Source organism: Drosophila biarmipes, chromosome 2L, assembly GCF_025231255.1.
Source record: "Drosophila biarmipes strain raj3 chromosome 2L, RU_DBia_V1.1, whole genome shotgun sequence".
NCBI classification, from domain to species: domain Eukaryota; kingdom Metazoa; phylum Arthropoda; class Insecta; order Diptera; family Drosophilidae; genus Drosophila; species Drosophila biarmipes.
The window spans coordinates 15,955,731-15,977,595 of record NC_066612.1 but is presented as its reverse complement, the minus strand read 5'-3'; the positions used below and the strand labels follow the sequence as shown (position 1 = coordinate 15,977,595).

Here is a 21,865-nt window from a genome sequence, read left to right as displayed (position 1 = left end):
TGTCTCATTGTCAGTGGCTTTGTATGTCTTTTCCGTCTCCCCGCCCAAAACTACTGCACTTCCCGAAGAGTTTTCTGGCTCTATTTGCCCGCCCTGGCATATTAAATCATATGTGTACTTGGGCCGAATGAGTGGTCTGGGTGGGGAATAAATTTGAAATTTATTTCACTGGGTTGGAAGCAATTTCGGCAGCCACAATAGGTGCTGTTTAACATTACCAGCGGTAATAATAGTTAATTATGCGTCTGAATGCTCAAGACAAGAGGCTTAAATGGGCCGAAAATAAAATTTCACTTGAATTCATTTGCAATCGCATTACCGCTTACTCCAGCCTGTGATCAAACGGAAAACCCATGAATATCAAATAAATTACATCATCACACATGCAAATAAAAATCAAATGGAAAACCGAAATATCCCGGGCTGTTTAATATGCAAAACGCGTTCGAAAGTCCCTCGCATAAAAAGAAGGGAAACTGGTAGGGGGAAAGTCTTAAATAAAAGGCAAACAAAATGTTTTGTCGCCTCAATAAGAGGCGTCAAGTTGTTGCTCTGTCTGGCGGAGCAAAAAGTTTTCCTCATTGTGTCTAGTACGTGATAATTGCGAAGTACCAACCAGTCTTTGAGTGTCAAATTGAAAACGAGAAATTTAACCGAGCGAAATGGTGCTCCTTTCGCTCCATTTTTTCTCTTTTTGCCCATCGACAGTCACCAAATTCATACGCATTGGCATCGCCGATAAAAACGATAATCCGCCCTATTTCGACAAGTCGCTGTACGAGGCCGAAGTGGATGAGAACGAGGACATCCAGCACACAGTGCTCACTGTAACGGCCAAGGACCACGACGAGTGTAAGTAGAGGGTGTCCACTGTGCCCCAAAATATGCCCCGAAATTCCGCAATTATTATCTTACACACACATTTTTCTCCGCTCGTTTTTCCGTCTTTTTCCTGAATTTTTTCTCTGCGGTTTTTCCTCACAGCCTCACGTATCCGCTATGAAATTACAAGCGGCAACATTGGCGGCGCTTTTGCGGTTAAAAATATGACGGGTGCCATTTATGTAGCTGGCGCTTTAGATTACGAAACTCGACGCCGGGTAAGTAAAAAACCAGAAAAACCCAAAAACGAAATAACAAAAACCGCGTACCAAAAAAATGAAAAATGCAAAGTGGAATCCCGTAGAGGAGTCCTCTGTAATCGACAAACGTTCTTTCGCAGCGCAGATATATTTATGACACAAGCGTTGCGGGCTTAGTCAACTGTGAGATTTGTTTATGTCATTGGAAAGCTGAGGATACATAAGGGACAACAGGGATTACAATAAAACATTCCCAAAAAGCATGTACAAATTTGCCTAAAGCCACAGGAAATAATTTCACAAAATTATAGCTCCAAAAGGAGAGCTTTAAGGAGCAGATTTGCTGGAAAAACCGCAGAAAACTTCGGCTCTCTGCCCAACCAGGCATTAAGGCCTCTTCTTCTTGGCCAACTATAAAATTCATTAAGAAACTCGCTCTCCCTTTGAATTTCAATTTACACGCTTCGCGCACCGCGAGGCTGCTTAAATATTTAAGAGTTCAAACAAGTTTGGGAACACGAAGTGTGGTCAAAAAGTCAAATACCGAGGGCAAGAAAGGAATGGCCAACCATTAATTGAATTGAAATTTGAACAATTGCCAAAGTGCAGAGTCAGTCAATCATTTCGTTTTCGTGACTTTAATTGAAATGTGGCATGGGAAACTTACCCCGCGGAAAAGCAAATGTTTTCATTTACTAGGCCAAAAATTAAATTCGGCGGTGTGAATTTGGTATTAAGGATTGTAAATTTTTTAAAGGGAGGAACATAAAAAATAAATTTTTATATATACTCATATGTGCCCATTGCGGTGCTGATTTACATTCATTTTGTGGTGTATCAAGTTTTCCTTTATGAATATGTGCCATCGATGCAACTATAAGATACATTTTTCTCCCTGTGCGTTCAGTACGAACTTCGTTTGGCCGCCTCCGATAACTTGAAGGAGAACTACACCACCGTGATTATCCACGTCAAGGATGTTAACGATAATCCGCCCGTTTTCGAGCGACCCACTTATCGCACCCAGATTACCGAAGAGGATGATCGAAATTTGCCCAAACGCGTTCTGCAGGTCAATGAATAAAGCGAAACTTAGTTCACAACTTTTGTTTTGTTTTTTCAGTAGAGTTTTCGTTCCGCTAGATTTTATTGCATGTGTTCAGTTTTGTTTTGAAGATTTTCCCTGCCCCAAAAAACTGCCTGAATCACACGTTATTGCACACAGTAGACACACATAGAATAAAAGAGTTTTCAGAACTATTTCAGAACTTGGATACTTCCCGCTGAAATGTACAATTTTGATTTTATTTTTTATCAATGAAAGAAGTTTTAGCTTTTTGCCCATCCTGCATTCACTCAATAAATTGTTGACATTTTAAAGATACATACTGTTTTGCAATATTAATGGACGTACAATGCCCATTTTATTTTCTTTTGCTTTGAAAACACATTTACATTAAAAAACAAAAGCAATGATTTTTTAAGTATATATGTATATGCAATATAAATATTTGAAGCCATTTGCATGTTGTTCCATTCCCCGCTTTTTCGTTTGATTTAAGGCTAGTGAACAAAAAACGACGAAAAGTAATTGAACAATTAAAAAATGCCGTCCATTCTAGAGTGGACAAATGTTGTAAAATGTGGGCCTGAAAAAACACGGAATTAATTTACAGAGACACACACACAAAACATTTAATTTGCGGTTTGCAGAAAAATGTATGGTAATGCTATTGGTTTATCATTAAGCAGGCAGCGATCAAAAATATTTAAAAAATTAAGATGACTTGAATATATGTCGATAATCAGACGGACATTACTATGCAGCTTGTAATGCATAATTGAATGAGTCGATTAAATTATTGCATTTTAATGAGTAAACAAGCGTGCGGTTGAGAATGGAAAATGCAAATAAGCCGACCAGTCAAGAGTGGAAAGGCATTCACAAGATTTTCACTGGTCTCATCTTCAACATGTGTAAATTATCAGGCCGGCCTTCATTTAAGTTTTTATCAATAGTTTTATGTTCTTTTCGTAATTTATGTGCATTTAAAATTTATTGTTTAATTTCGTTGTTTTTCCCTTTTCTGTTCTCTCCCCCTCCACCTCGGCAATTTTCCGTTGGCCATATATTTTATTTAATGTTTGCATAAAGTACGAACTGAAATTGGTTGCGTCGGACAGTTTGAATGAAAATCAAACAACAATCGTCATAAATGTGCGCGACGTCAACGATCTGCCACCGCGGTTCCCGCAGACATCCTACGAGCGAACTCTCGACGAGGGAATGACCAACACGCCCTTTACCATCATGCAGGTCGCTATATTATTTACCATATCAGAGTCCTGTACATAAAATCATACTGAATACAAAATAAAGCATATAGCGTAAGGCAAGCAAACAAAGCAGCTCCGCCATGTAACAATTAATTTAACCCAACAACCCACCAACCCAACAAGCGATCCACACAAAATCTCATTCAGTCTCATTTCCCATGTAAACTTTGTGTAAACCGGCCATAACAATACGCAAACATAATGAATAATAGCCGTGTGCAAGGTGTAATGCTCGAATTTATTAAAAACCATTCGGCGGTAATTGTGTAAATTGAAAAGAAAATTCCCTGGGCACTTCGTATGGCCCACTATTAAAAGTCTATAACTTTGCGCCGGAGCGCAGCAAGCCAAACAATTAGTGAGGGCGACTTTACGAGAAATCGATTTTGTTGCTGAAAACCCCTGCGGTCTTTAATTGCCTGCGTAAATATTGTGCAAAAATATTCACATTTTATTTATCGAACACGTTTTCCATTAGCCATTTTCTGTTTGCTACCAAAAGCTGCTAATTAAATTCAATACGCTCTTTAAGTATTAATGCCACACATTTGCACGATTAAGCCTGACCCGCCCAGATTTTCTGTTGTGGTTTTGCCATGTTTCACTTGTGGCTAACTGGCGCCCAACTAATTTAATTAAAATGGACATAGCTGGCGCTTAAGGCCAACAAGGGAATTAAAATCAATCAGTCAGCACTTTAACTTTGTTTATATTTACATTTTACTAACCATACGCAAATAGTATTTTATTTACCATTTGTGTTCGCTCACTCCTAACAAAAATATTGTTTCACTGACCAAACTTAATACCTGACAGCATTTGGCAAATAAATCATAATCCATAGAGAAGCAACTAAAAAAGTGCCGCAATGACAATTAAAGCAAATATTTGCCACTGTAAAGTATTATGGGAAACGTGAAAAAATATGCTCGCCACTTACAAAGCACATTTCAACTAACCGAAGCATGAAATAGTTTTGCTATTGAATTAGTTTTTGCCTGGCATGTTGTATTATTTCTGAACTACTTAACTGGAATTTTTGCCCGCTTATGTTACTTTTATTCCTTTTTTTTCCGCCCTCTTCCGACCATTAATAATAAATATTTGTATTTATTTGCCGCGCCCGATGAACAGGTTACGGCCACAGATGGCGACAAGGATCGTCCCCAGAACATCGTGTACTTCCTCACGGGCCAAGGCATTGATCCGGATAATCCAGCCAATAGCAAATTCGACATCAACCGCACCACCGGCGAAATATTCGTGTTAAAGGTAAGTCATCAGCGGAAACAGTGCCGCAATGCTCTGCTCGTAATTTAAGCATTAACAAATTGCCAATGGCCGGTGCGCAGGAATAAATAAATAAATACATACAAATAAAATGCGGCATTTAAAAATCCATGCTGGCCAAGGCCGCAGCTGGTCGGAAACGTAAAATAATGGCGAAATTTCGAAATATGCTCTCGCTGATTAAGCCCCATCAATGTGCTTTTAAAACCGCTTCGAATCAATCGCAATCCCCACAAAATGCCAACGTGCGAAACTGTCTACGTGCTCATTATTTAACATTTAAGTTGCAGTTGATGGACAAAAGGAGGGGTCGCATTCAGCTATTAAATAAAATGCCTGAATGGATTCGTTGGGGCAGAGAAAGTGACTGATGACCCCCAAGGTCCCATTGATCTTAAAAGAAAAGGTTTAATACAAAAGGAAAATCAGCGAATATTTAAATAACCTGATACCTGCTGCTCTTTAAATTTCCGCCAAAAGCCTTTACAAAAGCATCAATGGAAAAGTAAATTAACACTAATTGCAAAATCACAATTGAAAATCCCTCGCCGCATGCGAGTTGGAAAATTTCACTTAACTCTAGTGTAGTCCCAAAAACGCCAAAGCCAAATTAAATGAAATTCCCGTGCGTCCAGCTAGAATAAAAATAAAACGAATAACATTTCTGCCGCACAATTCGGCCATTTTAGTCCATAGACTATCTCCCTCTACGTGAATATAATTTTATAAGAGTGGCAGGGGGACTTGATAAGGGATAACTAACAGCTGTACCGCATTCTTCTCTGTGAGGTTGGGGTATGGAACGCGCAGTATGTGACCCACTCACAACTAATCCCCTAAATTGAATATGTCATAACAATGTTGGCAAATTTGTCATGCAAATTAAAGCGATGACTATGTGTACATATTTTTCTTTATTCCCCTTTTAGAGGGTATTTCTGGGGAGTTTTGCTTTGTTGTTGTTAAAAAATAAATAAAATGATAGAAGTTTTCCAAAAGCTATCTGTGACGCATGATGTATTATGTATTAGGTTACGCAAGTATATGTTAATGTATATCATCCCTAAATCGGTTTTTAATAGGGCTCAGCTTAATTTTGCAGAGTATTTTTCTGTGTAATCCATCAAGCGAGTTATTTTTATACCCACACATATCCTTTGTTGTTGTCGCCTCGTACACATTTTTTACGGCAAATCCAATGTCAGCGCCATGAAAAGCTCCTCTTGTTGTCGCCCTGCTGTGCCTGTCACATGTCACCGAGGGTTAAGGAGGGCGGCGGAGGGTTAAGGGGTCGGGGCTTGCGATTTGCTAACAAGGGTTTGGGGCATTATCCAAGGGTTGCCGGCAGCCAACAGATACAAAGTACTGATTAAAATCGGGTTTTTTCTCCTGCGCATTTTTTTATTATTTGCATACGTTAGCGAAGAGGGTTAAAATGGAGCTGGGTTGAGCTGGTTGGGGTTAAAGGTGCCCAGGTGGGAGCTGCACACATCACTCAGGCTGCTGTGAATGCATATCAAAGTCACAATCAACATCAGGGACAGCTCCAGGTTTCAATTTTTCGTATGTTTTTTGTGGCTTCCCCTGCTTTGTGTAATGGGGTAATTTCATGGGTTGAAGATGGTGTAACCCTTAACCCACAACAATGTTATGTCCCCCTTACCCAACGTTAATCGCTTCTGCTTTTATGACAGCTAAAATTACGCAATACCCCCTGTGCATATTAACCCATAACAACGTTTTACACTTAAACTCACACTTTTATTCGGATGCCTTTATAGCCCCTGGATCGCGATCAACCAAACGGACGACCCCAGTGGCGCTTCACTGTATTCGCCCAGGACGAGGGTGGCGAGGGACTCGTGGGATACGCGGATGTCCAGGTCAATCTGAAGGACATCAACGATAACGCCCCCATTTTCCCACAGGGCGTATACTTCGGCAACGTGACGGAGAACGGCACCGCCGGCATGGTGGTGATGACCATGACGGCCGTGGACTACGACGATCCCAACGAGGGCTCCAACGCCCGGCTGGTGTACTCCATCGAGAAGAACGTGATTGAGGAGGAGACGGGGTCGCCCATTTTCGAAATCGAGCCCGACACGGGTGTGATAAAGACCGCCGTCTGCTGCCTGGATCGCGAGAGAACCCCTGATTACTCGATACAGGTCGTTGCGATGGATGGCGGGGGGCTAAAGGGGACGGGGACGGCCTCCATACGGGTCAAGGATATCAACGATATGCCGCCGCAGTTTACGAAGGACGAATGGTTTACGGAAGTGGACGAAACGGATGGCACGGCCCTGCCGGAAATGCCCATTTTAACAGTGACCGTGCACGACGAGGACGAAACGAACAAGTTCCAGTACAAGGTTATCGACAACAGTGGCTACGGTGCCGACAAGTTCACCATGGTGCGGAACAACGATGGCACCGGATCCCTGAAAATCGTACAGCCCCTGGACTACGAGGATCAGCTGCAGAGCAATGGCTTCCGCTTCCGCATCCAGGTGAACGACAAGGGCGAGGACAATGACAACGATAAGTACCATGTGGCCTACTCGTGGGTGGTGGTCAAACTGAGGGACATCAACGACAACAAGCCGCACTTCGACCGGGCCAATGTGGAGGTCTCCGTGTTCGAGGACACCAAGGTGGGCACCGAGCTCGAGAAGTTCAAGGCAACCGATCCGGATCAGGGTGGCAAGAGCAAGGTCTCCTACTCCATCGATCGTTCCTCGGATCGTCAGCGGCAGTTTGCCATCAACCAGAATGGTTCGGTTACCATTCAACGCTCCCTGGATCGCGAAGTGGTGCCCCGTCATCAGGTTAAGATCCTGGCGATAGATGATGGCTCTCCACCGAAAACCGCGACTGCTACCCTTACAGTCATCGTTCAGGACATCAACGATAATGCTCCCAAGTTCCTGAAGGACTACAGACCAGTACTGCCAGAGCATGTGCCTCCTCGTAAGGTGGTGGAGATCCTGGCCACCGATGACGATGATCGCTCCAAGAGCAACGGCCCTCCTTTCCAGTTCCGCCTGGACCCCAGTGCCGATGATATTATTCGTGCCTCCTTCAAGGTGGAACAGGATCAAAGTGAGTACACATTTTATTCATCATTGTAATAATATTTGGGAGTCTTGTAAATAATTTTTAATATTTTTACTATTGTTATCAAATTGGGAGAATGCTGAAAATATTTTCGGCGAATAAAAGTTTTTTTATAACCCTCAATAGAATTTACAGAGCGGTTTAGTAATCACAATTCAGTAAACTTATAATGCATTCACTATTATCTCCTTGTGGCCAAATTACTTTTGGCTTCTACCCTTTGATTTAGCAATCCGGCTCCCAAACAGCAGCCAATTACTTGCAAATTGCTGCACATACTCAACTTGAAAAGGTTATAGGGATCCGAAAATAGTTGCGAGCTGACCAGAACTTCGCCGGATGCAATGAAAAAGTTAGCCAAATATTTGGGTCAAAGCTTAAACAATGCACCAGCAACACACTTTTTTCCCTCCTCGTGTGTGCCTGTATCGAAATCTTCTGGCCGAGTATCGAGGGGACCGGAAAAGGGTTGAGGCCAGTGTCACTGAACGCCAACAATGGCATAAAAATGCAATTACCTCGCAGAGGATGGCCGAAATGAATAGCCAGGAATCTTTGGCCATGGAACGGAAACCGTAAACCGCATCGCACATGAAAATTTAAATAATATAAGCAAGGCAGCACCCACCTGGGCGGGAAGTAAAATGGCAAATGCACAAGTTTTCAATTAAATTACCCCGGGCACGGAGAGTCTGCCCGCAAAATCCGAACTCCATATGTATGCATCGCAGCTCCGCTCGCACAGCCAAGAAGAAAGAAAAAAAAGGGAGGATGGCTGCCCAGGCAGTCACAATTTGTGTGGGTGGCAATCCAATTTTGATGCCCCAGCTGGGAAATAGGGAGAGCTGCAAGTTCGGGGTCCGCACAACTACGATTCTGTGACTTTATGCAAACGTTCGTGGGGCTTGCGGGCGAACAGCAGGCTTTCCAGACTCCTATTTGCATACAATTTGCCTAAAAACACACCAAGGAGTGTCTTCAAAAATACATTTCAAATGTGCGTTCTCGCCCGGGCTCCCGGGGCTTTCCCCCTCTGGACCAATGGTTCCCAATCCTCCGGACATCCAGACTTAACACTTGTTGGCTCAAAGGCGTAATTACAACAAATGGGCCATTGCACAAGTTGCATCTGCAATCAGGTGGAAAACGTGCTGGCTAATAAAGGAGCTTAGTTTTTGGGTTGGTTAGTTGTCGGAGCTTACGGCTAACTGGTCTTTGAAGTCCCGAACAGCAACTGGATTTGGGCCAGTTACTTCTTACTTAACGGCTAGTTTATTCACCTGTGGGCAGGAAGCCCTTCAATTAGCCTTACTAGATTTAATCTTCTTATTAGGTTTATGATGTTCAAGATAATCTTATATTAAAATTTTAATTTGATTTCGTTTCCTATTTACAATTTACAGAGGGTGCCAATGGCGATGGCATGGCCGTGATTTCTTCCCTGCGATCCTTCGATCGCGAACAGCAGAAGGAGTACATGATCCCCATTGTGATCAAGGATCACGGCTCTCCAGCGATGACGGGAACCAGTACTCTGACCGTCATAATCGGTGATGTGAATGACAACAAAATGCAGCCTGGCTCCAAGGACATCTTCGTTTACAACTACCAGGGACAATCGCCAGATACGCCAATTGGTCGAGTCTATGTCTACGATCTGGATGACTGGGATCTGCCCGACAAGAAGTTCTACTGGGAGGCCATGGAGCATCCGCGATTCAAGCTGGACGAGGACTCCGGCATGGTCACCATGCGGGCAGGAACCCGCGAAGGACGTTACCACCTTAGGTTCAAGGTCTACGATCGTAAGCACACCCAGACCGACATACCCGCCAATGTCACGGTTACGGTGAGGGAAATTCCTCACGAAGCTGTTATAAACTCGGGCTCCGTACGCCTGTCTGGCATCTCGGACGAAGACTTCATCCGTGTGTGGAACTACAGGACCCAGAGCATGAGTCGCTCCAAAATGGATCGTTTCCGGGATAAACTGGCTGACTTACTGAACACCGAGCGGGACAATGTGGACATCTTCAGTGTGCAGTTAAAGAGGAAACACCCTCCCCTAACAGATATCAGGTTCTCGGCCCACGGATCCCCCTACTACAAGCCAGTTAGGCTAAACGGCATTGTCCTGATGCACCGCGAGGAGATCGAAAAGGATGTGGGCATCAATATAACCATGGTGGGCATCGACGAGTGTCTGTACGAGAACCAAATGTGCGAGGGCAGCTGCACGAATTCCCTGGAAATCAGCCCCCTGCCCTACATGGTCAACGCCAACAAAACTGCCTTGGTCGGTGTTCGAGTGGACACCATCGCGGACTGTACTTGTGGTGCTCGTAACTTCAGCAAACCCGAATCCTGCCGCACAACTCCCTGCCACAATGGTGGCCGTTGTGTGGACACCAGGTTTGGTCCCCATTGCTCGTGTCCGGTGGGCTATGCAGGTCCCAGATGCCAGCAGACGACCCGTAGTTTCCGTGGAAACGGTTGGGCCTGGTATCCTCCCCTGGAGATGTGTGACGAATCGCATTTGAGTCTGGAGTTCATTACCCGCAAGCCCGATGGCCTGATCATCTACAATGGACCCATAGTTCCCCCCGAACGGGACGAGACGCTCATATCCGACTTTATTGCCCTGGAACTGGAGCGAGGCTATCCTAGACTACTGATAGACTTTGGCTCGGGAACTTTGGAACTGCGAGTGAAGACCAAAAAGACTTTGGACGATGGTGAGTGGCACAGGATCGACCTGTTCTGGGACACCGAAAGCATTCGCATGGTGGTGGACTTCTGTAAGTCGGCGGAAATCGCCGAAATGGAGGATGGCACTCCGCCGGAATTCGACGACATGTCCTGCCAGGCGAGGGGACAGATTCCGCCGTTCGACGAGTATCTCAATGTCAATGCTCCCTTGCAAGTGGGCGGCTTGTACCGGGAACAGTTCGATCAGAGTCTGTACAACTGGCACTATATGCCCACGGCCAAGGGCTTCGATGGCTGCATCAGAAACTTGGTGCACAACTCCGAGCTCTACGATCTTGCTCATCCGGGACTGTCGAGGAACAGTGTGGCGGGTTGTCCGCAAACCGAGGAAGTTTGCGCCCAAACGGAGACCACTGCCCGTTGCTGGGAACACGGAAATTGCGTGGGTTCCCTGTCCGAAGCTCGTTGCCACTGTCGACCTGGTTGGACGGGCCCTGCCTGTAATATTCCCACCATACCCACCACCTTCAAGGCCCAGAGTTATGTGAAGTACGCCCTGAGCTTCGAACCCGATCGGTTCAGCACTCAAGTCCAGTTGAGATTCCGCACGAGGGAGGAGTACGGAGAGCTCTTCCGCGTGAGCGATCAGCACAATCGAGAGTATGGTATTCTGGAGATCAAGGATGGTCACCTCCACTTCCGCTACAATCTGAACTCCCTTCGTACCGAGGAGAAGGATCTGTGGCTGAATGCCATAGTGGTCAATGATGGTCAGTGGCACGTGGTGAAGGTTAATCGATACGGCTCTGCTGCTACCCTGGAGCTGGATGGTGGAGAGGGTCGTCGCTACAACGAGACCTTTGAGTTCGTGGGCCACCAGTGGCTGTTGGTGGACAAACAAGAGGGTGTCTATGCTGGCGGAAAGGCAGAGTACACAGGCGTTAGAACCTTTGAGGTGTACGCTGATTACCAGAAGAGCTGTCTTGATGATATACGGTGAGTAAACGAAAATAATACTAGAAAATAAAATAACAAATAAATAGAAATAAAATAAATAAATATAATTAATATTTTCTATTCAATTTCTTGCTTATACAGTCTCGAAGGCAAACATCTTCCACTGCCACCGGCGATGAATGGCACCCAGTGGGGTCAGGCCACCATGGCCAGGAATCTGGAGAAGGGTTGCCCCTCGAATAAACCCTGCTCAAATGTGATCTGCCCCGATCCCTTCGAGTGCGTGGATCTGTGGAATGTCTACGAGTGCACGTAAGTTTCCCCATCACCCTTCTACTTTTTCGTTTTAAGGAAATCACCCAATGCTTTTCGTTTCTCATCGTTCAAAAAGAAAAATTAAAACCATTTAAATAAATTGACTGCTTGGACTGTACATTCACAAACATTACATTTACAAAACAAAAAAAGGTTAAACCACAAATTACCAAAAAAGCCAATACTGACGAAGGGAACTCCGTAGAAAATCCACAAACCAATACCTTTTGAAGGAACACAATAGGAAAACAAATCACCAGTTGTGATAAGCAAGCACAAAGCTAAGATTTGATAGGCTTAATCAATTAAAGGCAGGCACAGAAAAAATGGTAAAAAAGAATAAACCGAATATAGCTTATTGGAACTGTCCGTCAAAGGACCTCGTGCCGGAGATCCAGTTCACCTCGACCACACTCGTCCTTTTCCACACACACGACGCAAAAGTCAGTTAGTGATTGGCACTAAACGTTGCGTGACAAATCAATCGGCTTAGGCTTACGTTTCCGATTTCGCTTTGACTTCGGGTTAAAGTCGATGCGAGATTGGGGATTCCAGATTCGAGAGCAAAAAACATTTGTCCGACTCGTAAGGGTCTTTGTACATACTCACGCTTTTGTTTCATAACACAGAGCAACAGTAACAAGCTTAGCACAGGTACTACTACTTCGCTTATCTTTGTTCAACACACACACGAACCACACTTAACACTTTGTTGGCTTCAAGCTTTTGGTCAGTGGAAAATCAATCACCTAAGTAGCGGTTGACTTCGAAAAGTGAAAAATACTTCCTTGGAGGTGCCTTAGAGATACTAAGGGTTTGAAAACTCTCTTGAAGGTGTCTAAAAGTATGCTGTGAAAAATCCAACAGGCATTCGATTTATGAATATAGTTTTGCATACTTTTAGGCACCGCATGTATTTCATTTTTAACTAGAAACGTATCTCATTTGAGAGGTGGTTTTAATAAACAATTCAATGTCTAAATAAATGAGATGATACAAGCTTTCTGCATAACTTTCCTGACCTTACTTGGACCTGTCTCTAATATGATAACTTATCCATCACACAATTGGAACATCCATTCGATCTTAGCATTTTCGGTTGCCCAGTTTTTGTTGCCATTTACCCCAACAACCCAACTAACTAATCTTTAATTAATGGTAATTAAAACGCGAATCAAAACAGTTGCGGCGAAGGACGCATTATGTCGCCCGATTCCAAGGGCTGTATGGATCGCAACGAGTGCCTCGATATGCCCTGCATGAACGGTGCCACTTGCATCAATCTCGAGCCCCGACTGCGCTATCGTTGCATATGTCCCGACGGTTTCTGGGGCGAGAACTGCGAACTGGTGCAGGAGGGTCAGACCTTAAAACTCAGCATGGGCGCCCTGGCGGCGATTTTGGTCTGCCTTTTGATCATACTGAGTGAGCATCGAACCAAAGAGTCGCCCCCAAAAGTGTTAAAATATCCGAAATATGCAACAACAACCTCGTTTAGTTTTAATAGAGCAATTAGTGCTTTAGCGAATGCCTAGCGTTTTAGTGTCTATGTTGTTACGTTATTCAAACCTAATTAGCTGGTCGCAATCATCCAATAAAATTCAGGCAAATTCCATTTAATTTTACCATCAATTTTCAAAGGCTTTCATGCACTTTGCTTTTATTTTATCATCTCCATCTCTCGTCTATCATTTATAAATCCAATCATTCGGCATCAAAATCACGGCTCACCGAATCTACCTTTAATGAAAATTTATATATTTGGCACATGGCTTTCCGATTCTCGGTGGCATTTAACCCATTCAAAGAGGCATTTCCATATTCATCAAACTATGATTTCAACTCCACACCATACGTTTTGAATGTTTGTTTTTGGCACATTTTCCGTTCAGCCTTCCACTCGATGTCTAGTAATATTCAAACTATTTGTGTGTGTAAATAATTTATGTAACTAAACGAAGGTATGTACTCCATATGTAGTGGAATATTTAATTTGATTTTGTGACTTTACTTTTGGCCGGTCTTAAATCAGAATTTGACCCGGGAAAATACTCTATCCATTTAGTTTTTGCGCTACCCTTTTACCAACTCTCCGCCCCATCACCCCTTGCGAAATGCACTCAACCGAGCGAGAAAAAACAAGACCTGAAATGCCCTTCAGGTAAGTTAACAAATGTGCAGTCAAAGATACAAGTTGCCCATGAGGAGACAAGGGCAAGCCACCCAAAACCGAGCAAGAGCAATTGCAGTTGTTAGCTTTGGCATTTCGAGAAATCACGATGCACTAAATCCGCCCACCTGACTATATATATTAAGGGGAAAAGAAAGCAAGAGCAGAAAAATACAGGCGATGGAGGACAGGACGATCAGACAGCTCAAAGGAGCAGGTTGGAAAAGTGGCACTAAGAAGCTGCCAGTTCCATTTCGAATGCCTCGCGAGGATTTAGTACGTTTGCATTTGCTTTTTATCTCCGTTCCTTTCGTTAAATGCCGGGTATGTGGGTAAACAGCCAGAAAAATGCCAGTTTCAGGCTTAGAGTTCAGCTCCATTTATATGCCACCGATGCTTAACGTTCAAAAGTAAATACGGTTCGTGGGGCGTACAGAAATTGTTTCGGCCCGAGCAAACTTCAACTAAAACTTAATGACGTAAAATATGGCAAACTTTATAGACGGAAAATTCCGTAAAAATTATCAAGTACCTTACTCACTGCTGATGGGTTTAAACTGCGCACTTGGGAGCAATCAAAGGCAAGAAAGGCAGCAAGAAATGGCGAAAAAACTATCCCCGATTCAACTTTCCAACTGGCGCTGATTTAGTGTGAAAGTTTCTTGCTGCTTTTGAGGTGTTTACTCTGTCCTCGTCCCTTTCAACTTGTTTGCTCCTCTTTTCTGCTTCCCCGTTGGGCAGAATACGATGGTCAGGAGCCATGGCATTTGCCAATAATCGTCAATATATCAAAAGTGTCTCGAGTCTGCATTTGAGAAGTATTCAATTGTGTTTGCCAAAAAAAGTTATTCGAAAGCCATGAATTTTGTAAGAGCTGTGAAAAAAGGGGAAGCTGAACTGGAAAAAAAACATTTCTTTCTTTTTTCTTTGGCTGCAAATATTACGAACATTGAACAATGCCCTGAACAGTTTTTTGGGAGTTTCACATTGCTTAACAAAATGCATTAAACTATTAAAGTAAACTAATTTGAATTTAAATGAAGGGAACGGCACTACCATACCTGAAATATATTTCACCTGTATCCGTATTTATTGCAAATTTTACAAACACAATTTGTCATTGTCTGAGAAATGTATCCAGCCAGGTCATTTGGTTTATTTTTCAAGAAAATAAGCAAATCCCATGCATCTCAATTACTCAGACCTTGCGTCGAAGCCGTCTCCCTTGGCCATTTCACACCTCAATTCGCAAAGTCAACTGGCATTGCAAACTTTTTATCCCTGTGGCTCTCTCAAAAAACGAGTGTGAGTGCGTTACCCAAACTAATCAAAACAAACTTAGGGACGAACGCAAAAAATAGTAACGAAAAGTGAGCCGAAATAAAATGAAATTCAACTTAGCCCAAGAATGCAGCTAGAGCAAAAACTTTATTCAATTCCAAGCCGGGAAACAAAAACTGTAACATAATAATCATAAAGGCAGACAAGAATGGTAAAAACAGCACTTAAAATGCGTGTTTGGAGGGCGAAGTCGATGCGCAATGCAAATGCAAAAAGTTTGTCACACGACCGAAGACCAAACTAAAAACTCACAAAGCGTGAAATAATAACTACAAGGAAAAAATAGGAAAAATGGTAAAGTTGCAACGAACGCTTAAAAGGACTTTCCGACAGTTTTTCACACTACAAGGATGAGAGCGAAAGAGCGCAGGGGAAAATATTCCATTCTCATAACAGACTCTGAAGGAAAATTGGTATCTAAAATAAGGAATAAATTTAGTTGCCACAAAGTTTTGGCAACGCTAAAAAATCGTAACATTGCGGGTTTAATACACTACTTTTACGAACTTTCCAATTTTAGTTTGGAATATTATTCCTGATTTTAGAAGCTTTATTTTTCCCAGTGTAAGAATGTGCAGAAACTTTACACAAGACACATCCACACGTCACACCCCTGCATGATGGAAACAAATTTTAAATAATTTCTTTTATTTTCCGACACCCGACACCCACACCACCCCTACATCCCACATCCACTCGAACAATCAACCAACCAACCACTCGCATACGTAACTTTTCGGGGCCCGTCCTTCAGCTGTCCGGCGGGCTACAGAAGCTCCGGCAGCACCTGTGTTAACGACAACGAGTGCCTACTGTTCCCGTGCCGCAACGGGGGTCGCTGTCGCGATCATCACCCCCCCAAGAAGTACGAGTGCCACTGCCCCCTGGGATTCACCGGCATGCACTGCGAACTGGAGTTATTGGCCTCCGGCGTATTGACGCCATCCCGTGATTTTATTGTCGCCCTGGCACTCTGCCTGGGCACTCTGATACGTAAGTACACACCACAGAGCCATCGAGGAGTTGTGGAATCGGAGGCTGGCTTAACTCGTATGTTTAAGGTTTGACTAGCTAAGAATTTGGCAATCGTTAAGAAAATAAGCTACCTAAAATGCATGCTTTTCAGTTGTATAGATAGTGGTTATATTTCTAGTTCTTGGATTCCTAAATGTACAACAAAACATTTTTTATAAGTTTCCATTCATATTCTAGCCAGTTAAATTATTTAATAATCATTGGCATTAAATTTAAAAGCTATCCAGAACAATTTTTAAATTCCTGAATTTCCCTTGATTTTCTTGTGCCAATTAAAAGTTTAATCAAACGTGTGCATGTCCTTTAAATATTGATGGCGTACCCGCGACCATAAAATTAATTAAGTCTTACAATCGACCATCTGCAATGGCCGGAAACGACAGATCCCGGCAAGCAAACATGTCAAAAGTCATTTCCGCAAGTTACATAACACAGCGAAAGTCATTACATAAATTAAACTTTATTGAATGGTCAGCGGGAAAATTTTTGCATATCAATTAAGGCGTTGCCGCGAAAATCCAAGCACAAATTAAACATTGTTGGTAAAAAAAATATAAAAATATATCTGGTACTGCGAATGCGTATTTGACTAACAATAATTGCAATTATTTGCTGGCCAGCTGGCGTGGGGAAAACGAAGAGAGAGAAAAACTTTCCGCAGACGAAGAAGCCGCAGCAAATTACTTAACGTCAACTTCAAGTTGTGGCGGCAATTTCCACGACTCGGAATGCCCGAAAAGTTTTTGTTTTCCCAAGGTTTTCCCGTGCAACAGATGCTGTCTGCGTTTTCGCAATATGCCGAGAAACGCGCTGGCTAAATTAGAAATGCTGCCGAGAGACAGCGGATTCAAGGCGTCTGCAGCTTGATTTGCTATTTCTGTTGACCAGAAAACTGGAACAATGTTCGCAATATTTGTTTAGGTTTCCTTTCATTTCTGTCATTTCTGGTTTTCCCCGTTCTTTTTTCCCTGCTTTTGCCACACTCCGTTTTCGGGTGTACAATTTAATTAAGAATTTTTCTGCAAGCTGATAGCGCGCAGATATTTTCGGATTCGCTTTTCCGCTGGCAAAGAGAAGTACAAGTATAGCTGAAATTGTTCTGCATGTTAAATTAAGCGTAGTACGATGCACTTTAGTAAACTTAAGGCGTTGTTGTTGCATACCGACGGTGGGCAATGTGCGAGTGGGGGAAATTGCATTTTAATATTGTTGAATTTTAACTATTCGCAGTACTCGTCTTGGTCTTCGTCGTATACAATCGTCGCCGTGAGGCGCATATCAAATATCCGGGCCCCGACGATGATGTGCGCGAGAATATCATCAACTACGACGATGAGGGAGGCGGCGAGGACGACATGACCGCCTTCGACATCACACCTCTGCAGATACCAATTGGAGGGCCAATGCCACCTGAGCTGGCGCCCATGAAAATGCCAATTATGTGTAAGTATTCCGAGTACTTTCCCTCTGAGCTATGAAATCGATATTACAAAATTTCATCTAACAACCTAGTTATTATAATACAACATATATAACATGTACTATTTTATTTCAATTTCTTAATTGCTTATTTGTTTTGCTTCTAGATCCCGTGATGACCTTAATGCCAGGGCAGGAGCCCAACGTGGGCATGTTCATCGAGGAGCATAAAAAGCGCGCCGATGGCGATCCAAATGCGCCGCCCTTCGATGACTTGAGGAACTATGCGTACGAGGGCGGCGGCAGCACAGCTGGATCACTCAGCTCGCTGGCCTCAGGTAGGTCCCAGAAATATACTATTCTAAGACTAGTTATTGCACCCAATATGCAGTCACGAAACTAGAGCCAGTTGCCTGGGAAGCCCCAAAAAGTAGGCTACAAAAACTAGACAAGCACTCGTAGCGTGCAATTGAAAACTAAAGCACTCGATTTGTTGTTGACTCATCATCTTCTCTGACATTTCCAGGCCAACGTATCTCAGATACAGCTGAATATTGGGTGTAAATTTAGGAGAAAATATAAATGGTATTTGTGCCTTCTATTTTGACTACACTGAGATTAAATATGGCTAGAGACTGGCTTTCAATTGCAAAGACAGAATTATAAAAGAGCATTGATATGTTCGAGGCACTAGAAAAATATTTATATCCCTTTTTTTTAATTTGAAAGTGAAATATTGAAATAAAATATGGATTTTCGTTTGTGTATTTTCTTGTTTACTGCAGGAACTGACGACGAGCAGCAGGAATACGACTACCTCGGGGCCTGGGGGCCACGCTTTGACAAGCTGGCCAACATGTACGGACCCGAGGCGCCCAATCCCCACAACACCGAACTAGAATTGTAAGCTGGGATGTTAAGCCAAGGAGAATCGAAGAGCCGAGTGGCGAGCAGGGAGAAGGCAGAGACCGAATCCAAATCCGATGCGGATACCTAGATGAACAAACTAAAACTGTTAGTAGATACAAAGTTGCATTTAAATCGAAATGAACACCCCACTCACGAGGGAAACTCACACACAAAGAAAGCGCAACCAAAGAAGCATCTCAATGCTGAAGTTGGCAGAACTCTCTACGTAAACGGAAACTAAGAACTAGAAAACTAATGGAAAGGGGAAGGGGAACGAATATGGAAATGAATGGAAAATCAAACACATATTATGACACGTAAAATGACATTTGTAAAAATATTTCATCAGCATTTAAATTTAAAAAATTACCATAAAGATATTAAGTTATTAGAGCAGCCCGAACCGAAAATGACGGGTGCACTTTTTCCAGCATTTTTTGCGGGGCAAGCTAAGAATGAATTAAGCGAAAAAATGGGGAAATGAGGAAATGATTGTAAGATGTAGGAGAGAGCATACCAAAGTTTAGTTAAGGAGCGCTTATGAATTTATAACTTTAATTCTCGAACAGATTTGTTGTGCATACTATTTTAAGTTGTAATTATTATTTTAGGCCTTTTCTGTTTATAAGTTTGTGACGTTCGTGAAAGTCATTTAGCTGTTAAGCGAACAAAAATTCTCAACGCCCTTAATTTATCGATAGCTTAAGTTGAAGATCTTTTATTTTGCATTACTTTTTAAGGATTACAATTAAACAGAATTAAAACTTATATAAAGGAATACCCAAAGACTGTTTTCGTTCCATCATAACAAGTATATACATACATTAAAACACGAAACATATATATATAACATATATAAATTACGAAAATTTTAACTGCAAATCGAAAGGCATTATGCAAGTTGTCGCACTGTGTATCATTCAACTTAAAGTACACCACAATCGGCAAAACTTGCAAGCAAATTCCAGGCAAGAAGTACTCCTAAAAATTATTCTAAATACAAAAACCTTATGCTAAAATCTCCATAGAAAGCGAATCTAGCCGATGAAATGCTGGCAAGTAAAGTAAAATAAAGAGTAAAAGAAGGGAAAAAGAAAATTACCTTTAGATGAACTTAGCGCAATTGATATAATTAAATTGAATACTTAAAAAGAAAATAAAAAGTATATATTAATGATGAAAAAATTGAAAAGTATTTTACATTGTATATATTATTAGTTTTAGCACGTATACAAAGAAACACCCAGACACAACAACAATATTAAACCAAATAAAATTGGTAGCAAAACCTAAAATCTTATTAAGTCATTTCAACTAGAGTGGAAGAACGCATTCAAAATAAAAAAAAATAAAAACCTCCATATACATAAACCCAACACCAACTGCATTTAAAAACAAACTTTTTCCACACGACAAAGCAAATGAGTTTGCAGATTAATTCTATTTTCCCCATTTGTTTGCCGGAACTTTTATCGATAGGTAATAGTCACAAAATTTTATTATTTTCCATTTGTTATAGCATAGACCTACACGTAATAAAAGTGGATTTTATAAGTTGAATTCACGTTTTTGATTTCATTTCAAACTGTCAGCCACAAAAACAAAATCTGAAAAATCAGAAGTTTACCGATTACAGATTGTAGAGAACCGTAAGTACATAGTAAAACAATACATTTAAAATCTATCTACAACATAGAGTTTTCCAGGCAGCATGGCCACAAACATGATCCTATTGAAATTTTTCTTTTCAGTACCTTAAGTTTCGAGTTTCTCTCCTTCGGCAGATATAGAACACCCACACGGCCACACAGAATTTTCGGTATTTGAACTATTCCTATTACCACAGGAGAAAAGCTAAAAAAGATACTTAAGCAACACTTTCCATATACATATAACAAGAAGAAATGGAGGAAAATCTAACAAACTGCAACAAAAGTTGACTATTGAAAAGTGCAAAGATTTTAACGTAATTGTTAAACCATACAGCGAAATAAATAATAATAAACTTCTCTGCTGTACTTGTTTGAGAAAATTCATAGAAATTTTAAAGCACATTAATTGTTAAATCGAACTTTAACTCAAGTAGCCATTTACGAATAACCGAAGCCATTTTCCATGATTTGCCTGCGTAGCTGCAGTGCGGTACGGTACAGCAAGTCCGCAAATCCTGAGATACACTGAACACTGCCAAAATTATGGTTTAGTTTCGCAAAGACTCGTGAGGTTTATTCAACGAAGCGTTCATTTTTGGCTTTCGCTTTTCTTTCGCGCACTGGACTCTTCATTTGGCCTTCTTCATGACGCATCTGACTATAAATTTTGCATTTATATATGTATAGGTCGAACAGCCAACGGAACCGCAAAATAAAAACAAACTCAGACACCCACAAAAACAGACACAGAACAACGCAAACATTTTAGATTGAAGACATTCAGAGAAACAGCAGACAAAAGAAGCGAAGCGATATTTTATATTTGCAACAGCAGAAACACTCACTGAATAAAAACGAAATTTGTAGAGCGGCAAATGAATTATGTACTCATTTACACGTATTTGTTATATATTTTGTAATGTAAGTTAGAATCATATAACATGTATTGAATAATGCACAGACACATACATATATAATGCGAAATACATTTACACCAGAAGGACACAGATACACACCCACACGGACACACTGACAGGAAGACAGGCAGACGGACACGTACACAAAAGCGATGCAAGAATCATACTATTTGATAACTATGTATTTATAATGTATGCATTTTTTACCAACCCGAAAACAAGCGGCAACAAAACCGAATCTCCTCTATAAGTCGTAAATCCCATTAAGTCTAATAAAATGGAGAGCAGATACACACACTAACACAAAAAGAAATGAGAACCCAAAAAACAGAAAACCGATTTGAATGCAGTTTTAGACGAATTTGCATATAAGTACATTATTATGTAAAATCACTTTAATATACAGAAAGCCGAAAAGAAAAACGGAAACTAGTATTAAAAATGAAATTATGAATAAATTACCAGTAATAATGATAAAACAGAGGCAAGGCAAACTGCTGGAAAAACTAACAAATCAATTGTGTCAGTATGATAAAATTCTAATTGAGTAAGCGGATAAACGGCGTGAAAAACTTGTAAGCTAATCACGCTCCACTTGAGGAAAATGGGGAA

At 41.8% G+C, this 21,865-nt stretch overlaps 1 protein-coding gene across 10 annotated transcripts in view; it reads left to right on the top strand.

Moving 5' to 3' along the window:
• LOC108033637 (neural-cadherin) overlaps positions 1-20,244 on the top strand; it is a 124,858-nt gene extending 104,614 nt beyond the window's left edge. For 3 of the 10 annotated variants that reach the window (XM_050885440.1, XM_050885441.1, XM_017108056.3), the window contains 11 exons: positions 709-852; positions 985-1,100; positions 1,990-2,154; positions 4,554-4,691; positions 6,491-7,814; positions 9,233-11,534; positions 11,637-11,807; positions 12,994-13,235; positions 17,587-17,799; positions 17,943-18,113; positions 18,561-20,244. In XM_050885440.1, the coding sequence (XP_050741397.1) occupies positions 709-852; positions 985-1,100; positions 1,990-2,154; positions 4,554-4,691; positions 6,491-7,814; positions 9,233-11,534; positions 11,637-11,807; positions 12,994-13,235; positions 17,587-17,799; positions 17,943-18,113; positions 18,561-18,682 (5,108 nt within the window). In that variant the 3' untranslated portion in view covers positions 18,683-20,244. Of the gene's footprint in view, positions 1-708; positions 853-984; positions 1,101-1,989; positions 2,155-3,237; positions 3,400-4,553; positions 4,692-6,490; positions 7,815-9,232; positions 11,535-11,636; positions 11,808-12,993; positions 13,236-16,075; positions 16,315-17,586; positions 17,800-17,942; positions 18,114-18,560 lie in introns of all 10 variants that reach the window. The other 7 variants (XM_050885446.1, XM_050885447.1, XM_050885444.1 and 4 more) reach the window with 4 other exon arrangements.
• The last annotated feature ends 1,621 nt before the right edge of the window (positions 20,245-21,865 follow it).